The sequence below is a fragment of the Salvelinus fontinalis genome, chromosome 34 (genome assembly GCF_029448725.1).
Source record: "Salvelinus fontinalis isolate EN_2023a chromosome 34, ASM2944872v1, whole genome shotgun sequence".
Taxonomy (NCBI): domain Eukaryota; kingdom Metazoa; phylum Chordata; class Actinopteri; order Salmoniformes; family Salmonidae; genus Salvelinus; species Salvelinus fontinalis.
The window spans coordinates 2,794,997-2,813,934 of record NC_074698.1 but is presented as its reverse complement, the minus strand read 5'-3'; the positions used below and the strand labels follow the sequence as shown (position 1 = coordinate 2,813,934).

The window sequence follows — 18,938 nt, the reverse complement described above, 5'->3', positions numbered from 1 at the left end:
GTGGTGTGGTGGAAGTGTCACGCTTTTCTAAAGTTGAACCCAGAAGCAGACCAGGACAAGGAGGGTAAGACGAAGGTGAGTATTTATTTACAAGTTTAAGTGTAGAGATAGAAAGATCCAGGTAGCGGAGCGGGTAGCGGAGCGGGCAGCGGAGTTGAGTTGATGGGATTGAATAGGCAGATCCAAGGAAGTATCTGAAGTCACCAACGACCAGGTAGGGATGGAATGAGTGTTCCGGGTGAATGACTGTAGACAGAGAGAACGGAGGTAAGTTCAAGGCAAGCAAGACGTACAAAACAACAAAACAAACTCTATCAAAATGGAGGCTGATACGCTGGCACGACACACTGTTCATGGCTAACGATCCAGCAGGGAATGGATGTCAGGTCAGTGCTTATGAAGTGGAGGGGTGATGATCAGGACCAGGTGTGCAGATAGCGGATGGGATACAGGTGCGGTAAATCAGAGATCTCCCAACTAGCTACGTCGCCCGGCAACCAGACAGGGTGTGTTCCAGGACACCGGAAAAAACACTCCAGGACAGAACACAGGCAAAAACAGACTCAGGAAGCGGGATTCGTGACAGGAAGACTGTTGTTAAGGCTAAAGGAAAGTATGTGCTCCTTGGGACTACACAGAGAAAACCAGACCATGAAGGGAACGCCTGCCCATTGTGGTCCGGTTGGATTTAAACCACTAATGTCTCAGTCAGCACAACTATAGAGAGGGAATCATGAATAAGCATGAAATATGTTCTCACTGTGGTGTTTTTTTATGTCCAAAGGAGGCCCTAGTTGTTTCAAGGGTGTTCTTGTGACATAGAGAATTGGGAGGTGGCCGACTTGAACTCGGCTCCACTCTAGCACACTAACCGGTCCATCCAACCATGATATTTTTTTTGCCTTTTGGTAGAAGGCTACAAGAATCCCTCAACACTCAAAATAACAGATAATAGGTCCTATAACAATGGAGGTTGTTCATTTATGAAGGCATGTAAAAGTAGGTGTTGACCTCTTCTCTTATGTACCTTTCCTTGTTCGACTGCCGCTGTTTGACAGGTGTCAAGTGTGGAACAATCAAGCTTGAGGTTGAGACAAAGATGTTTCACTATCTTTATTAACAAAGGTTTGCGAAGTTAATGTAAAATATGTATTGGTCATGTCATTCATGTTCAAGCAGAATATGTACACTTATTTGAATTACAAAACAAAATATAATGTAGCACCTTTTTTGTATGTTATTTAGCACCATAAGGAGACAGACAGTCAAGTAACTTGAACAGCAAAACACCTCTGAATTCATTGGAGCATTTTGTCATGAATAAAGGAAGAATAGTTCTCGAATTATTACATCTTTACCCCTGTGTCTACTAGCTAACTTTCTAAATTAATAGTTCTCCCCTGAATGGCCAGGTTCCCAAAGCTAACTTCCTATCAACTCATTCCCCATTCTGACACAAAAACAACATTCAACAAAATGCTGTGTGAAGAGGTTTGAAATTGGCTGAAGGATGCCACCTGTTGTTAAAACCATTGACCTGCATGGTTAGGAATTGGTTCATGGGGGCAACAGTTCTGTGAGTACTTGGTAGGGTTTTGGATAGCTTGCACTCTGCCATTCCATTGAAAAGCAACTGTCTGTCACACCATTAAACACATATAGAATTCTATTTGTACTTCATTCACCCTCTGTATTTTCACACTTAATCAATCCTTTGATCAACAGTTTATCTTTGGTTTATCTCTGGACTCCCTTCTGCATTGTGATATGAGGGTGGAGCTCTGTCTGGATGACTGACTAGAGGAAACTCACCTGCACCTCTGACATCCTGTTTGGAATCTTCACAAAAACAGCCCCCCTCCCTTTTACATACCTGTAAAGCCAGTCTCTGACTTTCACACAGACATTCATAAACCTGCAGTAAAACCACACATTTGCAAGCATTTACGGTGTGAATTTTAAAACGATTGAAAGATGTTTTAGCACCATGTATTAAGTAGGGTATTTCAGCATACAGTAAGGCTACTGCTGGCAACTGGATTTGTGTTGATTTTAGACTCCGAAATGCTCTATTTCCTGAAGCAATGTTACTGTTGGAGTTTTACTGGGTTTCACGCCATTACTTTTCAGAGTACCTGGCAAAATAGTAGCACACAAGGAACCTCTGATATTTCCATAAAAATTCAAATTCCCTGATGTGCAAGGCGCCAAATCTCACAAGACTTGTCTCAGCTCCTGTCATCGAAGGAAATACTGCCAAGAGAACTGTTCATACATTTTTTTTTGAGTTGTTACTTTTGGAATCAATCAATGAATCTTTCTACTTCAGAGGGCTAATTTGTGGTATTGAATACTTGATCCATGTCGACCCTGTTTGAATGGTGCAATGGTACCCTATTCCAGCTGGCACTGTTAGTCTTCCACATCAGGTTCTGACTAGAGAAGACCAAACAGAAACAGCACCAAACTGTAAATAACATTTCTGTATCCTGTTACCAAGGGATCCCTGCTGAGATTTAACTATTATCATATTATTCCTATTTGGACTTGAGATCAAATTTGCAAGCCCACTGTAATGACCCTTGTGGTCTTTTTCATTTATACAACCGTGCAACTGATATCCAGCTGGATAATATCAGGATCTTATGAACAGCTTTACCAGACAAAATTGATCAAGAGCTCAGAAACTGAACACTAAAAAAACAGCATACACACTGGACTAGTGTCCAGACAAAACATCTGAGACAAATGACAGAATTAGGGCATATGGGAAGGCAACCAGGCTTCATCGAATCACTAATGGTTTCAAAGCACTTCAACCCGTGTGTCTGTTCTCTGTGACAACTCTTAATAAAGCTAACAACCAATAGTGAAATCCATTACAGCCAGATTGTTATAAAGGGGTTTGTGTCTTTTAAGGGGACATCTCTTTCCTTGTGTCATAGGTCTTTTCCCACCCAGCCTCCTTGTCAGCATATACATCTATTAATATTTATTTTTCAATACAGGAGAGAAGGAGTCTATGTAGAAAAAAGAAAAAAAAAGGAGTATATGTATTTGGAGTCATTACCTTACAAGCCCCCAGTATCCCCTTGCACCGTATAGAGGCACTTAAAAGTAGGTGTGTGCGTCAATGAAAACCCTGCATAAAGAGGCCCCCTCTCGATGTGCCCTCCGATACTCTGACCTCTAGACCCCTCCCCTCCCCTCAGGTCAGTTGGGGATCATGTTCACAAGGGCACACCGCACCAACAGAAAAAGAAAACAAGTGTTTCTTCCTGGACAAGTCCAGATAGTACCTCCCCGTTGGACTCTGTCTAGGGCGTTTTCTTCCATTGTGTGCCTACTGAACACGACCCAGCAGGTCATCTCACTCCAGGGTGGGCTTGATGAGGTATCCGTTGAAGGTGATGTACACATCCACATCGTCACTATACACCGCGTTCTCCCTCTCCCTCTTGTAGAGCCGGACCCACACCTCGTCATTGAGCTCAAGGGGCAACATAAGGCTCTGGCTTTGCATGATGGACCTCTCGCTGGGCTGGGCGTACACAACGGCCTGCTCCTTGTCATTCCTCATGATGTGCAGGTAGGTCTCTTTAAAGTTCCAGGTGTGGATGTTGACGTTGAAGAAGTAAATCCCAGGGACGTAGCAGTAGAACTTTCCTTTGAACATGTCGAAGTGGCCGTGGAGGTTGACGAACTCTGTGTCGAACACCAGGGCCTGGTAGTAGTCCACGCTGTGGAGGGACTTGCGACGCCCCACCGAGAAGGCTGCGTCCTGGGTCTTGAAGGGGTCCCCTGGGGGGCCCGCCTGGCCCTTGGTTCCTTTGGGGCCCATTGGCCCTCGGGATCCAGGAGCACCTTCCTCACCAGACTTCCCAGGTGTCCCCCTGTCCCCGCGGTTTCCCTTGTCCCCTGTGAGGCAAGATGGAAAATATACAGCACATGAGTCCTTAGAGCACATAACACAGTAATGTAAACTAAAGGTCCAAATGAGGTAATGTTGAGATTAAAGTTAGTATAACATGGATCATAGAAGCTTTTGTGTAGATAGATTGTTTATGATTTTCTCCAGATTTTCTCGAGTCCAGATAGGAATGTTACGTAAACTTGGAGTCACTCCAGACCAGTCAGTATATGAGAATTTAGGGTTCTGGAGTTCTGCTTATCTCTTATTATTATTATTTTTTTGCAGCTTTATTTTTGGAAAGCCAAAGCATGTTTTTCAAAGCTAGTTCACGCTCTCTGGTGAGCACACAAACACGCACACAAACACACACACACAAACTGTTGTGTTATTGGTCGTGTTTTCTGCCACATAAGCAAGTTCAATGCCCAGTTAATGTTCTGAAATGGCAGCAGACTTTTTAGCCTCCAGTCCACTGAATGGAGAAAAAAAATAAAGACATTCAATTCAATGAAAAAGTCTGTTTGAAACCCAACAGCCTCATTAACTCCAGGGGCAGCCATTCTCCTCTGGTGAATCACATGTACACCGAGCCAATCTCAGTGTCTAGCATCCTACCAAGCCTCTTAAATGTGTCAAATGCGAGCAGGGGTCCAATTGAGTAGAGCCTTGGATCGGAATAGACTTACTAATAATCCAATTTTTTTCCGTGCTGTTTTGTCACTTGTTTTGTCTTTGGCATGACAACCACCATAGGAGTTGGCAAAACACCACAAAGAGACCTGGGATCAAGCTATGTCTATTGCAGGTGTAAAGGCACAATCCAGGCGCACCTTTGAGGATGGTTATGTTGATGAAGGTGCGGACTTCAGGTATCTGGTTCGGGACACTATTTTGGTCCCCCATCTGAGGGGCTGGGGGGCCCTCCTGTGGCTCCAGGTCATCACAGCAGCGGCGGCAAGGGGCAGGAGAGGCATTTCCCGGGGGTGGGACAGGGATGACCAGGGGGAGGAAAAGGAGGACGGGGCTCAGGAGGAGGAGGCGGTCAAACATGGCTGCTGCACCTGGGAGGACAAGGAAGGTCAACAGACAGATTAGACACAACCTTTGACCTTTTTACCCTTAAAGGGATAGTTCACCCAAATTACATATTGGCTTCCTAGCACTGTAAGTGCTGTAAATGGACAAGGACTGCGGCAGGCCTCTGCACTCTAGCTATAAATGTTTCTCCCTCTGCCATATGGACGCATTGTATGATGCACCCACTGAGCTATAATGGATACACCGAGAGCAACTGGCGGCAAAAGAGCTGAGCGCAGAACTCTGAGATATGCAGCAGGTAACTTCGATTGTAAACTACATCGTACATGCCCGTTCGCAAAACTATGTAGAGGTATGGGATCGGAGCGTGACAATGTTCGACTTCACACCGAGGCTTGGTGGTTGTGTTGGAAAGATTTTGTTTAATTGGAGAGGGACTGTTGTTATTCGCAATGGATGTAAAACACTTTGTTGAGTTTCTGTGAGAAAATGTGTCTCCGTGCCTATGTAAACAGACATATTTGGGAAACTGAACGCAAGCATGAAGGGGAAATACAAAACTTTTATACAGATGAGTGAACAAATCAGCAAAATCCGTTTGACTGTGACCCTGGCCCGGCTGACATGCCCTTAAGTGAAATCGAACAGCTGTCATGTGACCGAATGCAGCAGATAAGGCATTCGCGGGTCACTACGGAGGAGATTTGGTTCATGACTCAAAGGGAATAATGTGCCGTCTCCCTCCGAGCATTAAAGCTCCCGGTACTCTGACTCAGTGCTCTCGTCTGTATTAGGGGGAAAACAACATCGATCCAGGTTGGATGTGACAGGAGAGATGAGGTGCGCATTGTCGACCATGCCCCCTGACTTTGAGAAGCTCCGACGCGACATGGATCATTGTACACGCATCTAATTAGTGGTGGTGAGATAAGAGACATTATGTCAGACTAATTTGCAATTGACGGTCATAGCCCCACATTAAAAGTATATGATGGTGATTTGAGAACACAATCAGAAATACTGGTGGAATGTTTTACAATGAACTGCCATAGCCCCTAATAACAAAGTAAACATTGGCTGTTAATTACATGCATTTTTTTTAACATGGTTGGGGTCGCAATCATTTTCAGATATTAAAATGTGGTCGTGGGCCAAAAAAAGTTTGCTATATTGGTTTAATGAATATCCACATGAACAAGATGGAAAAAAAACATAATCTGAAATATCAGAGTCTCTGCTTAGCAACTGAATTATTTCGTGTCCCACTGCTGTTCCAGGACAGTAGGAAAAAGAGTGGTTTTGGAGCCAGAGAAAACATACAGTATATTTGCATAGATGGGAGCAGGGAAGGTTTAAGAATGATGAACACGAGCATTCAACACCATAGTGCCCTCAAAGCTCATCACTAAGCTAAGGATCCTGGGACTAAACCCCTCCCTCTGCAACTGGATCCTGGACTTCCTGACGGGCCGCGCCCAGGTGGTGAGCGTAGGTAAAAACACATCTGCCACGCTGATCCTCAACACTGGAGCTCCCCAGGGGTGCGTCAAGCGGTACCAGAGTGCCAAGTCTAGGACCAAAAGGCTTCTCAACAGCTTTCACCCCCAAGCCATAAGACTCCAGAACGGGTAATCAAATGGCTACCCGGACTATTTGCAATGTGTCCCGCAACCCCCCCCCCCCAAAACCTCTTTTACGCTGCTGCTACTTTCTGTTTATCATCTATGCATAGTCACTTTACCTATACATTCACATACATATTACCTCAATTAGCCCGACTAACCGGTGCCCCCGCACATTGGCTACCCAGACTATTTGCATTGTGTCCCACCACCCCCCACCCGCCAACTGCCTCTTTTATGTTGCTGCTACTCTCTGTTTATCATCTATGCATAGTCACTTTAACTATACATTCACGTACATATTACCTCAATTAGCATCAACTCTGTACCGGTACCACCTGTATATAGCCTCGCTACTGTTCTTTTCACTGTCATTTTACAGTTTTATTTTTTGTATTTCTTTACTTATCTATTGTTTACCTAATACCTATTTTTTACTTAAAAATTGCACTGTTGGTTAGGGCTTGTAAGTAAGCATTTCACTGTAATGAATGTTGATTTGACTTTGATTTGATTTGAGCTAGCGATGAACTATCCATGAGACAGCAACCACTGTTGTTGTCTGGAGCTTCGATTCAAACCATGACCAGCATTGATCATTTTCTATGATGCCAGCCCTATAGTCTCAGACAGACAGTCCAACACAGCTGTTATACTAAGGTGCCATTTTAGATCCATAGCTCATGGCAGTGACAGAACATAGGGCCAATGGCCCAATGAAAATCCATAGAAGAAACACAAGTGTGGCTCTCATCAACAAACCAAAAGTATAGCAATGCTATAGCTTCTTCCATAACGTCCCTGAAATAAATGGCCATGATCTGCAGACATCTGAGTGATCTTGATGGTCTTTTTTCTGTGATTGTCAAATCAAATCAAAGTTGATTGTCATATGCACGGGATGCAGCATAGTACTCTGTACAATGAAATGCTTATTCGCTGCAATAAATGTGAACCATTTAAACTTGTGAAGTGTACTGAGTATCTTGATAGTTTTTGGATTGTACAGGCCAGAAGTGTGGACTCGAGTCACATGACTTGTGACTCGAGTCAGACTCGAGTCACAAATATGATGACTTGCAACTCAACTTTGACTTTAACATCAATGACTTGTGACTTGACTTGGACTTGAGCCTTATGACTCGACCTGACTTGATACCCTCCCCGAGCCCAAATATTAAACATGATGCTATTAAAAAAAGTGTGCATCACATAAACTCTTAATTTAACGGATTACAGTTTGAATCGGACAGCAGCCAATGAAATTGTGCCAGCTGAGAAAAAGTTGTGCGTGGCAGTGCAGAGGAACGTCGGTGGGTGAATTCAGATGGAGCCCTTGGAAAGATGATACCAGCTGCTGATGTTTGATCGATTTAAAGACGAGGCTGTATCAACAAAAACGGATTGCAACTTGCAAAACAAGCGGGAAGAAAATTACAGACGGAGGCGCAACAATTTCCAACTTTGTTCGACATTTGAAGCTGCACAAAGAACGGTAAGTCGTGGCTAATATAGCCGACAGCTATATATTTTATTACTTTACTAGTGTATCATTTAGGCTAGTGTAACGTTAAATCAATGAGCCTCCACACAGTCAGTCAGTGCGGGAACGTGATCATTGCACCCAAGATTGAGCTACAACTGGCTAGGCAGTTGGTAGCCTAAATCCTGCCTGATGTTACTGCTGTTCCTAAAACAAGGTTGGGCGATTGTGTACAAGCCTACATCGCCCGATTGCGCCCCATAGCAATCCTCGATAGTCGATCACTATTGGGGGGGGGGGTCTTTCTCATGGCTACCCATGTATTTCAATGGAAATAACATTTGGAAAGTAATAAATACAGCAAAGCTGGCCTGCAGTCCTAGACCAAGGCGATGGTAACACAAGCATGGTTAATCAAGTTTGACTTTGACGTGTAGTAGCAGTGACATGGTACAGTCTGGGTTTAAAGCTATATGATCTGGTGGTGTGCTAGATTAGAGAACATGCTAATAAAGCCAGTGGAATGCTGCGGTAGACTAATCTACATTAGATAAATCAAGCACATTAGCATTTCGGAGCAAGCTGCCCCGTACGGAAAAGTAATATGGCCACATATGGCCTTACATACCCTACATGACCAAAAGCATGTGGACACTTGCTCGTCGAACATCTCATTTTAAAATCATGGGTATTAATATGGAGTTTGTCCCCCCTTTACTGCTATAACAGACTCCACTCATCTAGGAATGCTTTCCACAGATGTTGGAACATTGCTGCGGGGACTTGCTTCCATTCAGGCACAAGAGCATTAGTGAGGTCGGGCACTGATGTTGGGCGATTAGGCCTGGCTCACAGTCAGCGTTCCAATTCATCCCAAAGGTGTTCAGTGGGGTTGAGGTCGGGGTTCCGTGCAGGCCTGTCAAGTTCTTCAAAAACCAATCTCAACAAACCATTTCTGTATGGACCTCGCTTTGTGCACGATGGCATTGTCATGCGGATACAGGAAAGGGCCTTCCCCAAACTGTTGCCACAAAGTTGGAAGCACAGAATTGTCTGGAATGTCATTGTATGCTGTAGCGTTAAGATTTCCCTTCACTGGAGCTAAGGGGCCTAACTAAGGGGCCAATTCCTCCTCCACCAAAGTTTACAGTTGTCACTACGCATTGGGTTAGGAAGCGTTTTCCTGGCATCTGCCAAAACCAGGTTCGTCCATTAAACTGCCAGATGGTGAAGCATGATTCATTACTCCAGAAAACGTCTGCTCGGCCATGGAAACCCATTTCATGAAGTTCCTGACGAACGTTTTTGTGCTGATGTTGCTTCCAGAGGCAGTTTGGAACTCAGTAGTGAGTGTTACAACCGAGGACAGACGTTTTAAAAGCGCTACACGCTTCAGCACTCGGCGGTACCATTCTGTGAGCTTGTGTGGTCTTCAACTTCAAGGCTGAGCCGTGGTTGCTCCTAGACGTCCCGCTTCACAATAACAGCACTTACAGTTGACCGGGGCAGCTCTAGCAGGACAGATTTTTTGACTAACTGACTTGTTGAAAAGGTGGCATCCTACGACGGTGTCACGTTGAAAGTCACTGAGCAATGAAGATTGCATGACTGTGTGCTCGATTTTATACACCTGTCATTAACAGGTGTGGCTGAAATAGGCGAAACCATTCATTTGAAGGGGTGTCCACACATTTTTGTGTATATAGTATATCTTATTTTCAGTAAATGTGTGTGTCACAAGCACTTTCATTATGTGGCAGTTGTTTAATTGGCACAATATTCTCTACACTATACTTTCTTGTTTTGTCACATAAACTGAAATTATGCATACTATTAGAATTTTTGCAAACAGGAAATGGCGATTTCTGCATAGTTCATTTTTAAAGGCTCAGTGTGGTCAAAAAAGTGATTTTCCTGTTTTAATATATAAGTCCACACTTCGATGTTGGAATAATACTGTGAAATGTTGTTTGTCACTCTCACTCAGATATCATATTAGCATGACATGGCAAAATATGTAGAATTGCATGGAATTAGCTTTAGAACTGCAAAAATGTATCCCCACCCCATGTCTAAACGTGAAGAATTACAGGGAATTAGCTGTAAATGTCATGCTAATATGATATCTGAGTGAGAGTGACAAACAAAATCAATGGGGGCCTAGTGTTACCTGTCGGTAATTTGCCCTGATTACTACAAATTTAGATAGCTGGCTAGACTAACTAGAATCTCAAATGCACACTCCTCGTGCCCTCTCTCCTTGCCTTCTTCTCGAAACCCATTGATTGAGAAAGCCAGAGATCCCTCCCCTCTGACCTTCTCCTCCGATGGATTTTAAAAAAGGAGGCGAGGAGAGAGGACGCAAGGAGTGTGCAATTGAGATTCTCCCCTCGACTAATCCAAAAATGTTTTATGACAGGTTAGTTGAGTGACCGTCAGTGAGTGACATAGCAAGAGGAAAACCGCTGATGCACAACTACAGTTTTGAAATTGCACCTTGTCTATTCTACTATTCTGACTCTCAACAGTAGTTTGAGACCCTGATTGAGTTCCTAAAAAACATATGTGTAATTACGGCCATGCCTCTACGCTCATGTAGAGAGGCAGCCAACTATTGAAACAAGCTCCAGCTGCTGATATGCAGTCATTCTGCGCCCATCAGTGAGGCATTAAGTTTAATGTAGCCAAAGGAAAGATGCGGGACTGCGTGATACGTGCACTCTTGGCATTGTGCACTCTTGGCATTGTGCAGAAGCTACCGCAGAATGACAGTTAATGTGATTGATAGTAAAGCAGGCTGTAACTTACCTCTCGTAGAAATCTCTGCAAAGTCGTGTCGATCAGCTGAGGAGAGAGAGGAGAGAGAGAGAGGGGAGGGGAGGGGAGGAGGAGAATCCTGAGTCAGCCTCTCTCTCTCTCTCTCTCTCTCTCTAAAATTCAAATTCAATGTTGCCAAAGCAAAGTGATACACATAAAAACTATGAAAACAACATCGGCAACGTTAAGAATATCTAGAAATATTAAATAAAAACTGGTAAACAGATCTTAATTTGAGCCGGTTTAAAAGTCGATAACTCATGAAAAATGACGGGAATGCTTAAGTTAAGGGCTCTGACAATACAGAACGGATGGAATGTATAGGCTATGTCTGGAGGTTCTGTTTGAACACCCATTTATTAGATTCTGTTAAAGAAATGAATGAGAACACACATAGGAAAGTTTTATTGATATCCCATAGCTAATCAAACAGTGGACGCACACACACGCTACCCTACCCGGACCCTACTGTCACGTTCCTGACCTATTTATGTTAGTTTGTTATGTGTGTTAGTTGGTCAGGACGTGAGGTTGGGTGGGCATTCTATGTTTTCTGTTTCTGTGTTGGTTTTGGGTTGCCTGGTATGGCTCTTAATTAGAGGCAGGTGTTTGGCGTTCCTCTAATTAAGAGTCATATTTAGGTAGGCGTTGTCACAGTGTTTGTGGTGGGTGATTGTCTGTGTAATTGTTTGCACCATATGGGACTGTTTACGGTTTGTTCGGTTTGTGTAGTCTAATTGTCCTATTCGTGCGTTCTTCTTGTTTTATGTAAGTTCGTCGTATAGGTCTGTCTACACCATTTGTTGTTTTTGTTAGTTTAGTTAAGTTCGTGTTTTCTTTAATAAATATGTGTTCAAACTCCACTGCGCCTTGGTTCGATCAATACTCCTCCTTTTCGGGCGAAGAGGAGGAGGACCGCCGTTACACCTACACTACATTACACTACATCTGCATAATAGTTGCGGGAGGCTCAAGAGAAGCCATCACATTGCCTTTGCAAGTACTGTCTGCCATCCGTCCAGTCCTGTATTTCTGCTGTGGTGAATTCCTTCCCCTTGCTCTTTTTTTCTGCTGCTTCACATCTGTGAAAGCTCAAGCCACAAAGGAGAGGAGGAAGCAGATGTTAGTGTGGGAGTGTGGAGGGCCTGGAGGGGAGCTAGCACTCTGAGGAGAAAGGGGGCACAGGGCTTTACACATGGATTCAGGGACAGACAGGGTGGGGTAGTGTTATTGTTGGGGTGGAGACAGAAGGTGTGGGGGGGGGTAGGCTAGCTTGAGGGAAGGAAAAGATTGGGAGGGAGGACCATCGCTGGGGAAGAATTGGTGGCAGAAACCTTGGGGAAGGGACAGTAACACACACATGCCCATGTGCAGGCACACAGTCAAGCACGCACGCACACACGTGCGCACACAGAGATCCACTTTTAGCAGAGACAATATATGTTTGACTATTTATTGGGCTCAATAGTTTTTGTTAATTAGAATAGACACAGATACAGCACAACCATGTTGGCACAACTGTCTACCTGCAGCAAACAGTGAGAATGAACAGGCCTATTTTTATTTACCCTCTGCAAGTTTTTGGATGAGCTCTTATTGCCAGTGCTGTGAGAGCCGAGAGCGGAAGTTGATTTCAGTTTGGTGTACACGTGTAACACAAGCACATCTGGAGCGCGTTACCGCCTAGGGGTCCAGGATTGAAGGAGACTCCACAGACTGTTATGTAATTATGTCAGGCGTGTTCTTCTTCTTCTTTCATCTCCAGGCCATTAACAGACACATCTGACCCATATGTTATTGACTAATACGTTGACACTGACTGTCCTCCCTTGAACTACCAGTGTCAATATATCTATGAAGGAAGGGAGGGAGGAAATAAGGATGGAAGGAAAGGAGAGAGGAAATAAGGAAGGAAGGCTATTTTTAAAACTTTATTTGTAGCTCTATATGCTCTCATTCAGACTATTGATTCACCTTTCAACTGCAAGCTACTCAACCATTATCTCTTTCTCTGTACCTTTCTTTTCCCCCAATGTCAACACCACTCCTAATCTCCTAAGAGGATACTGCAAAACATCCAAAAACATTCGGCTGTGAGAACATAATTGTCCCACAAATGTAATGTGTTGAAGGAAGGGGAACTGATAAATCACATGTCAAACCATGTTTTAAACTACGTCAAAATGCTTTTTGTTTCATTGACTATCCTTCAATTTGAATGAATGAATGAACATTGAATAAATAATACAAAAACACCAGATGTACAATAAATTATTTATATTTGGGGATATATTAATGGTGAGATTCCAAAATGAAATTCGTCAGCGTGAGCCTCCTCAATCATATCCTTGACATGAGCTCTTGACCTGTGACCTTTCCTACAAGTGGTCACATGTTTATACAGTTTGTTCTGACACACCTAGGCCTTAAAACCACTGACCCCGAGTTGACCTCTCATTTTCGCATCTCATTAAAACCTCCATAACCCTCTCTAGACTCGCTCCTTGTCTCTATTTAACTTAATTGCCCACCAATAACCAGAAGGTAGAGGCCCGCATCCGAAATGTGGTGCACTATATGTGGAATAGGGTGCCATTTGGGACACAGTCAGTGTTCCACCAGGCAGAACTCATTCCTTTTTATGAGGTGGCAAACATTATTTGACCTTGTGTCCGTCCGTGTGTTTGTTATTTGGAGCGTCTACTGAAACATAGACACCAATGCAGTAGTTCATGTGGCATTCAACAAACTTGGGTAAGATTTTTGCTGAGTATTAAAAGATTTGTTTCTGTTTCAAATCTAGGACAATGGATTATGAATGTATGTTCACCTACGAGTAGCATTCTCTTGTCCAAGATCCCCTGATATCCCAAAGTAATAACCTGTGGCTCATCCCCCCTATCAATCATAAAATTATGTGCATGCAAAAAGCTAACAACGGGCTGCAGAAGATCTCACTACTGCAATGGTCCATGTTACAAAGTGGCTCAGTGACTCATGTTTTCCATTTTTTTAAAACAACAGTCAGTATGTTCTTCACAAAGAGGGCAACTGATGCTACTCAGCCAGATGTCTGTGTCAGGGGAGAAACTCCAGTACCTTGGCATCATACTTGATTCCAACCTCTCTTTCAAAAATCAGGTGAAAGGGCCTCCAGAAGGGCGCAGTGGTCTAAGGCACTGCATCGCAGTGCTAGAGGCGTCATCACAGATCCGGGTTTGATCCCGGGCTGTGTCGTAGCCGGCCGCGACCGGGAGACCCATGAGGCGGCGCACAATTGGCCCAGCGTCGTCCAGGTTAGAGGAGGGTTTGGCCGGCTGGGATGTCCTTGCCCCGCTCTAACGACTCCTTGTGGCTGCCAGGCACATGCACACTGACTGCGGTCGCCAGCTGTACGGTGTCTCCTCTGACACATTGGTGCTTCTGGGTTAAGTGAGCAGTGTGTCAAGAAGCAGTGCGACTTGGCGGGGTCGTGTTTCGGAGGAAGCATGGCTCTCGACCTTTGCCTCTCCCGAGTCCGTACGGGAGTTGCAGCGACGGGATCAGTCTGTTACTACCTTTTGGATATCACGAAATTGGGGAGAAAAAGGGGATAAAAGTACCCCCCCAAAATTAAAGCAGGTGAAAAGGGTAACTCGAATATCCAAATTGAACCTAGCTAATTTCCAATACATATGACATTGTTTGACTACAGAGACAGCAAAACAGTACTTCAATTCTATGATACTCCACTTAACATACTGCTTGACTAGATGGGCAACATTAAAACCCATTCAGTCTGTCTACAAACAGGCTCTCAACGTGCTTGATATAAAGCCCAATAGCCATCCTCACTGTTACATCCTCAGAAAGCATGAGCTGTTGAGTTCAGAAAATCTTGTGCAATAAATGTCTTGTATCCAAGATCCTAAATGGCCTGACCCCCTCGCCCCCCCCCCCCCCCCCCCCCCCCCACTTAGTACTTTTGTCATAGACAAAAGCCATGGCAGCAGATCCACAAGGTCTGCCATGAGAAGTAACTGTATAATTCCCATAATCAAGGAAAAATACCTTTATTCAAACTGCTTTCTCTGTGAGATCTACCCATGTCTGGAACACACTGCCATCAGACACACATAACTGCAGCGCATATCTCACCTTCACAAAAAAACATAAAGACATGGCTAAAGGACAATCCGACTTGTGAACATCATTGTTAGCAATGTATTGCCGCTTTCCATGTTATCTGTTGTTTCTTTATATTTTTTTATTCAACCTTTATTTACCTTGGCAAGTCAGTTAAGAACAAATTCTTATTTACAATGACAGCCTACAAAAAAATATATATATATTTTGTCTGTAGCTTGCTTGTTGCTTTTATATATTTTGTTCTGTTTCTTTTTGTGCTATTGCTCTGTCTGTCTGTGTGTTATGTGTTGCTTGTCATGTGTTGCTCTGCATGTTCTCACTGCTCTTTCTTTGTCTGTACTGTTATTAGATAACCTGCCTTGTTTTTAATAACCTGCCCAGGTACTGCGATTGAAAATTAGCCGGCTGGCTAAAACCGTCACTTTTACTGAAACGTTGATTAATGTGCACTGTCCCTGTAAAAATTATCTCAGTAAAGTAAAAGTCTGTATATAATGCCAGGCATGAGAAAGTATATGAGAAGCATCACATTTTGTATGGTAATTATTTGAAGTCCACCACACCATCTGGAATGAATGGGAAATAAAGTGGATCTTTGGAACACGATCCCTGGTTATCCCTGTTGCCTCAAATAGAAGTGCTTCCATATGCTCCCTCCCTCTAATTTAGGCTAGTCTGTATCTTGGTTACGATTACAGTGTTGTCGACACTTTCCTCCGGGCTCTGTTTCTAATCCACACAAATAAAGAGGACAGACACACTCGACTTGGCCCTACATCCTCAGATTCCAGGGTGGACCCGTTCCAAGACAAGCTCGGATTTTGTAGAATTACTGTATGCTAGTCACAATTTTTTATTTCCCTCCCTCTGTCTCTCTCTCTGTCATTGTAGCTTCATCACCCAGCACAAGCTGAGGAGGAGGGCGACAGACAAACAGGCAGGCAAGGGATCCTCAAACAAACAGAGACTTACACGAGACAAAATCAAGCAGGTGCCCCATACTCTGTGCAGATGGAGGTACCAGAGTCTTATACAAGTGCAATTTTAGGACTGATGGCTGAGGAAAATATGTAAATATCAATGGAGAATTCAGTGGAGAATTCAATATAGAATTCTTCCTGAATTCATTTAGTGTACAGATGGAAAATTATACAAATTATACAGAAAAAAAAGTAGTAAGCCAAGTTCACAGTGACCTTCTGCTTTCGAGATTGATGTGGGAGTCTTTAGTTAGACTTTCAGTAGTCTTGTATCTCTATTAATTGAATCACTTGAAACCACCTCTTGTCTTATCATTTCTCTTTGAATACACTCATTCTTCTTAGTTATAGAGAAGTTGTATTATAATACACAGGGGTATGAAAACTTTTTGTGAGCAGCTGAAAAGGTCAGGGAATCCACTGTGGATTTACCAGCAGTGTGAACTCCTCGAAGATGTCATACCATCTAGACTCTGTGAAGTTGGCTTGTCATAACAGCCTTACTGTTATCGTCATAAAACTATAGGGCTCCTCCCATTCTAGTCTTTGGAGTTTAAAGGGGAAATCTGCAGATCAAACAATAGCAAAGCGGCACACCCTGACACTGTTTATGTAAATAGCTGAGGGATGGAGAAGTATAACCACTATAACATTCATGGACAGAGTTATGGATGCAAGAACTGACAATCCATGAGATCAAAATTATGGTTAACCATGTTCTGAGGCATACTCAGTGTTTCTTTACAATTACATTGTTTACAAACATTGGAGAAGAACAAGCTTATATTTGGGGTTTTGGTGGGGTAAGACAGTCGAACTAAGCTCATAACATATGTATAAGTTATATTCTTCAAGAATCAATGGGTATATATAATTAATCTGAAAGTAAAAAAACGTATGTAACAACTGCAGATTGATTGCCCTTTTAAGGTAAGCCAATCAGTGATTTAGGTCTGCTATTGTTTTCTTGCCTGTACATTACAAGGTAGAGGATTTATTCTGTGGTATTTATTCTATTGCCACCTGGTGGTAAAAAGCAGACCCCACACTAAGCTGTTTAAAGGCCCAGTGCAGACAAAACAGCTGACGAAACAAACACTGTAAAGTGTGAAAAAAAATGTATTAGTGTTATTTCCTGATAGTTGCTGGTTGAAAATACAATCCGCACAGGGCCTTCTAATCAGCAGGTTTGCATGGGTCGGAGTTTTGGCTTTCCATGGTGATATCACCATGCAGTAAATTGGTTTGTAGAACACTAACAAACAGAGTTCCAAACGTCTCTGCCAATAACAGCTAGTTCTAAGTTTTCCCCTCCTTACTCAGACCAGACAATGCTAGCAAAATTCTTGTCAGGAAATGCAGCTCTGACTCGGGTTCTGCTGTGGGGAAGTGGTTCGACAGCCTTTCCTCTACACGGAGCCTGGTTTTCCTGTGTCTAGCCTTCTCAATGGCAAGGCTGTGCTCACTGAGCCTGTACTTTGTTTTTGTAACCATGGTTAAATCAAATTTGATTTGGATTTGATTTGAATAGTTTGCCATGGTGTACTGTCGATTTAGGGCCAAATAGCATTACAGTTTACTTTGTGCTTCTGTTTGTGTTTCCCCATAGGTAATGTAGTTTAGTTTTGTCTGTGTTGTAATTTGGTTTATTCTGACTAATTTGATGTTCGGGGCCTGAGGATTCAGTGTGTTAGTAGAACAGGTTTGTGAACTCAGCCCCATGACGGGACTTTTCGCTGCCGTAAAGTGCAATTGGTTCAATGACAAATTCAATTAGCTTTAGCCACATTTTAATATGTGGCTAGGTATTTAAAATGTGGTATTAGGTATTTCAATTTGAAATAATGAATTAATGGTGTAGAATGCCCTGCATGGTTTTCTCTCAGTTAATTCACTGACCCCCCCCACCCCAAGCTCAAATGCAATTTTCTTTTCATCATAGCAATGCCTTGTAACAAGTAAAACAACTTTTTCAAGAGAGCGAAAGTCAGCGATGGGGACGTAGTGTCACAGTTAAATGTCAGACCACAAACTAATACATAAACTCATTCACACACCTGACAGGACATGTTTACACACACAAACAGACCTAATTTCGCATCCCAGCTTTCATAAGCCACAACCACCCTTAGATCGGTTACACAATGACACTCTCAAATCAGAACCCCTCCCCCACACAACTCACAGGCCCACACACATGCACACACAAACACGCACACATACATACACACCAGTGTAGGCTCCTCAGAGGAGGAACGGGAGGATAAGGGAAAGGGGAAAGGGGGATAACTAGTCAGTACAACTGAATGCATTCAACAGAAAATTGTCTTCTTAATTTAACCCAATACCTCTGAATCAGAGGACCCTCCTCCTCAGTGAATTTCATTTTTTTTAAATTGGTAAAACAATTCAAAAGCATTTTTTTTATATATATAAAACTATACTGAATATACTCATTACACCAAATAATTGATTATAACACACTGTGTAGCAATGGAGGTCTACAATAGCCTCAGCAGCACTCTGTAGGGTAGCACCATGGTGTAGCCGGAGGACAGCTAGATTCCATCCTCCTCTGGGTAACGGTAGCTAACTCTGTTCCGTACAGATGTTGCGTACCGCGGCATTCAAACAAGGCTGCGATGAAAACTAATAGGACTGTAGAGACTGTGTTGGCATCAAAATCCGGGGTGTAAACTACCCTTCAATTCCAGCGTTGATTAATATTAATCAACGCTTAATCAAGGGTAATAGACCAATAGTATGCGAGGAAAGTTGAAAAAAACGCTGTACAATACATTGTGACATATCGTGAAGTATCGTACGGCACGCATTATGCAACACATTGTGTGCCGTACAGAGTCTTTCCACCAGGGGTAGCGAGAGGGACAGGGAAAGGGGCATACCTAGTCAATTGTACAACTGAATGCATTCATTTTTCGCGTCATCTCTGCACG

The 18,938-nt window shown here is 43.2% G+C and overlaps 1 protein-coding gene across 1 annotated transcript; it reads right to left on the bottom strand.

The window, feature by feature from the left end:
• Window positions 1–1,099: 1,099 nt before the first annotated feature.
• On the bottom strand, window positions 1,100–10,900 carry LOC129832866 (complement C1q tumor necrosis factor-related protein 1-like). Its single transcript, XM_055896940.1, has 3 exons — window positions 10,865–10,900; window positions 4,744–4,974; window positions 1,100–3,918 (listed from the first exon to the last, which is right to left on the bottom strand). The coding sequence occupies exons 2-3, from the start codon at window positions 4,961–4,963 to the stop codon at window positions 3,371–3,373; spliced, it is 768 nt and encodes a 255-aa protein (XP_055752915.1). The 5' UTR covers window positions 4,964–4,974; window positions 10,865–10,900; the 3' UTR covers window positions 1,100–3,370.
• Between the last annotated feature and the right edge of the window lie 8,038 nt (window positions 10,901–18,938).

Bases quoted from the DNA above. Each gene is read 5' to 3' on its own strand.
- LOC129832866 (XM_055896940.1), bottom strand. From the start codon at position 4,963: ATGTTTGACCGCCTCCTCCTCCTGAGCCCCGTCCTCCTTTTCCTCCCC. The intron at 3,919-4,743 runs GTGCGCCTGGAT...CTTGCCTCACAG, and splicing joins CAACATAACCATCCTCAAAG to GGGACAAGGGAAACCGCGGG.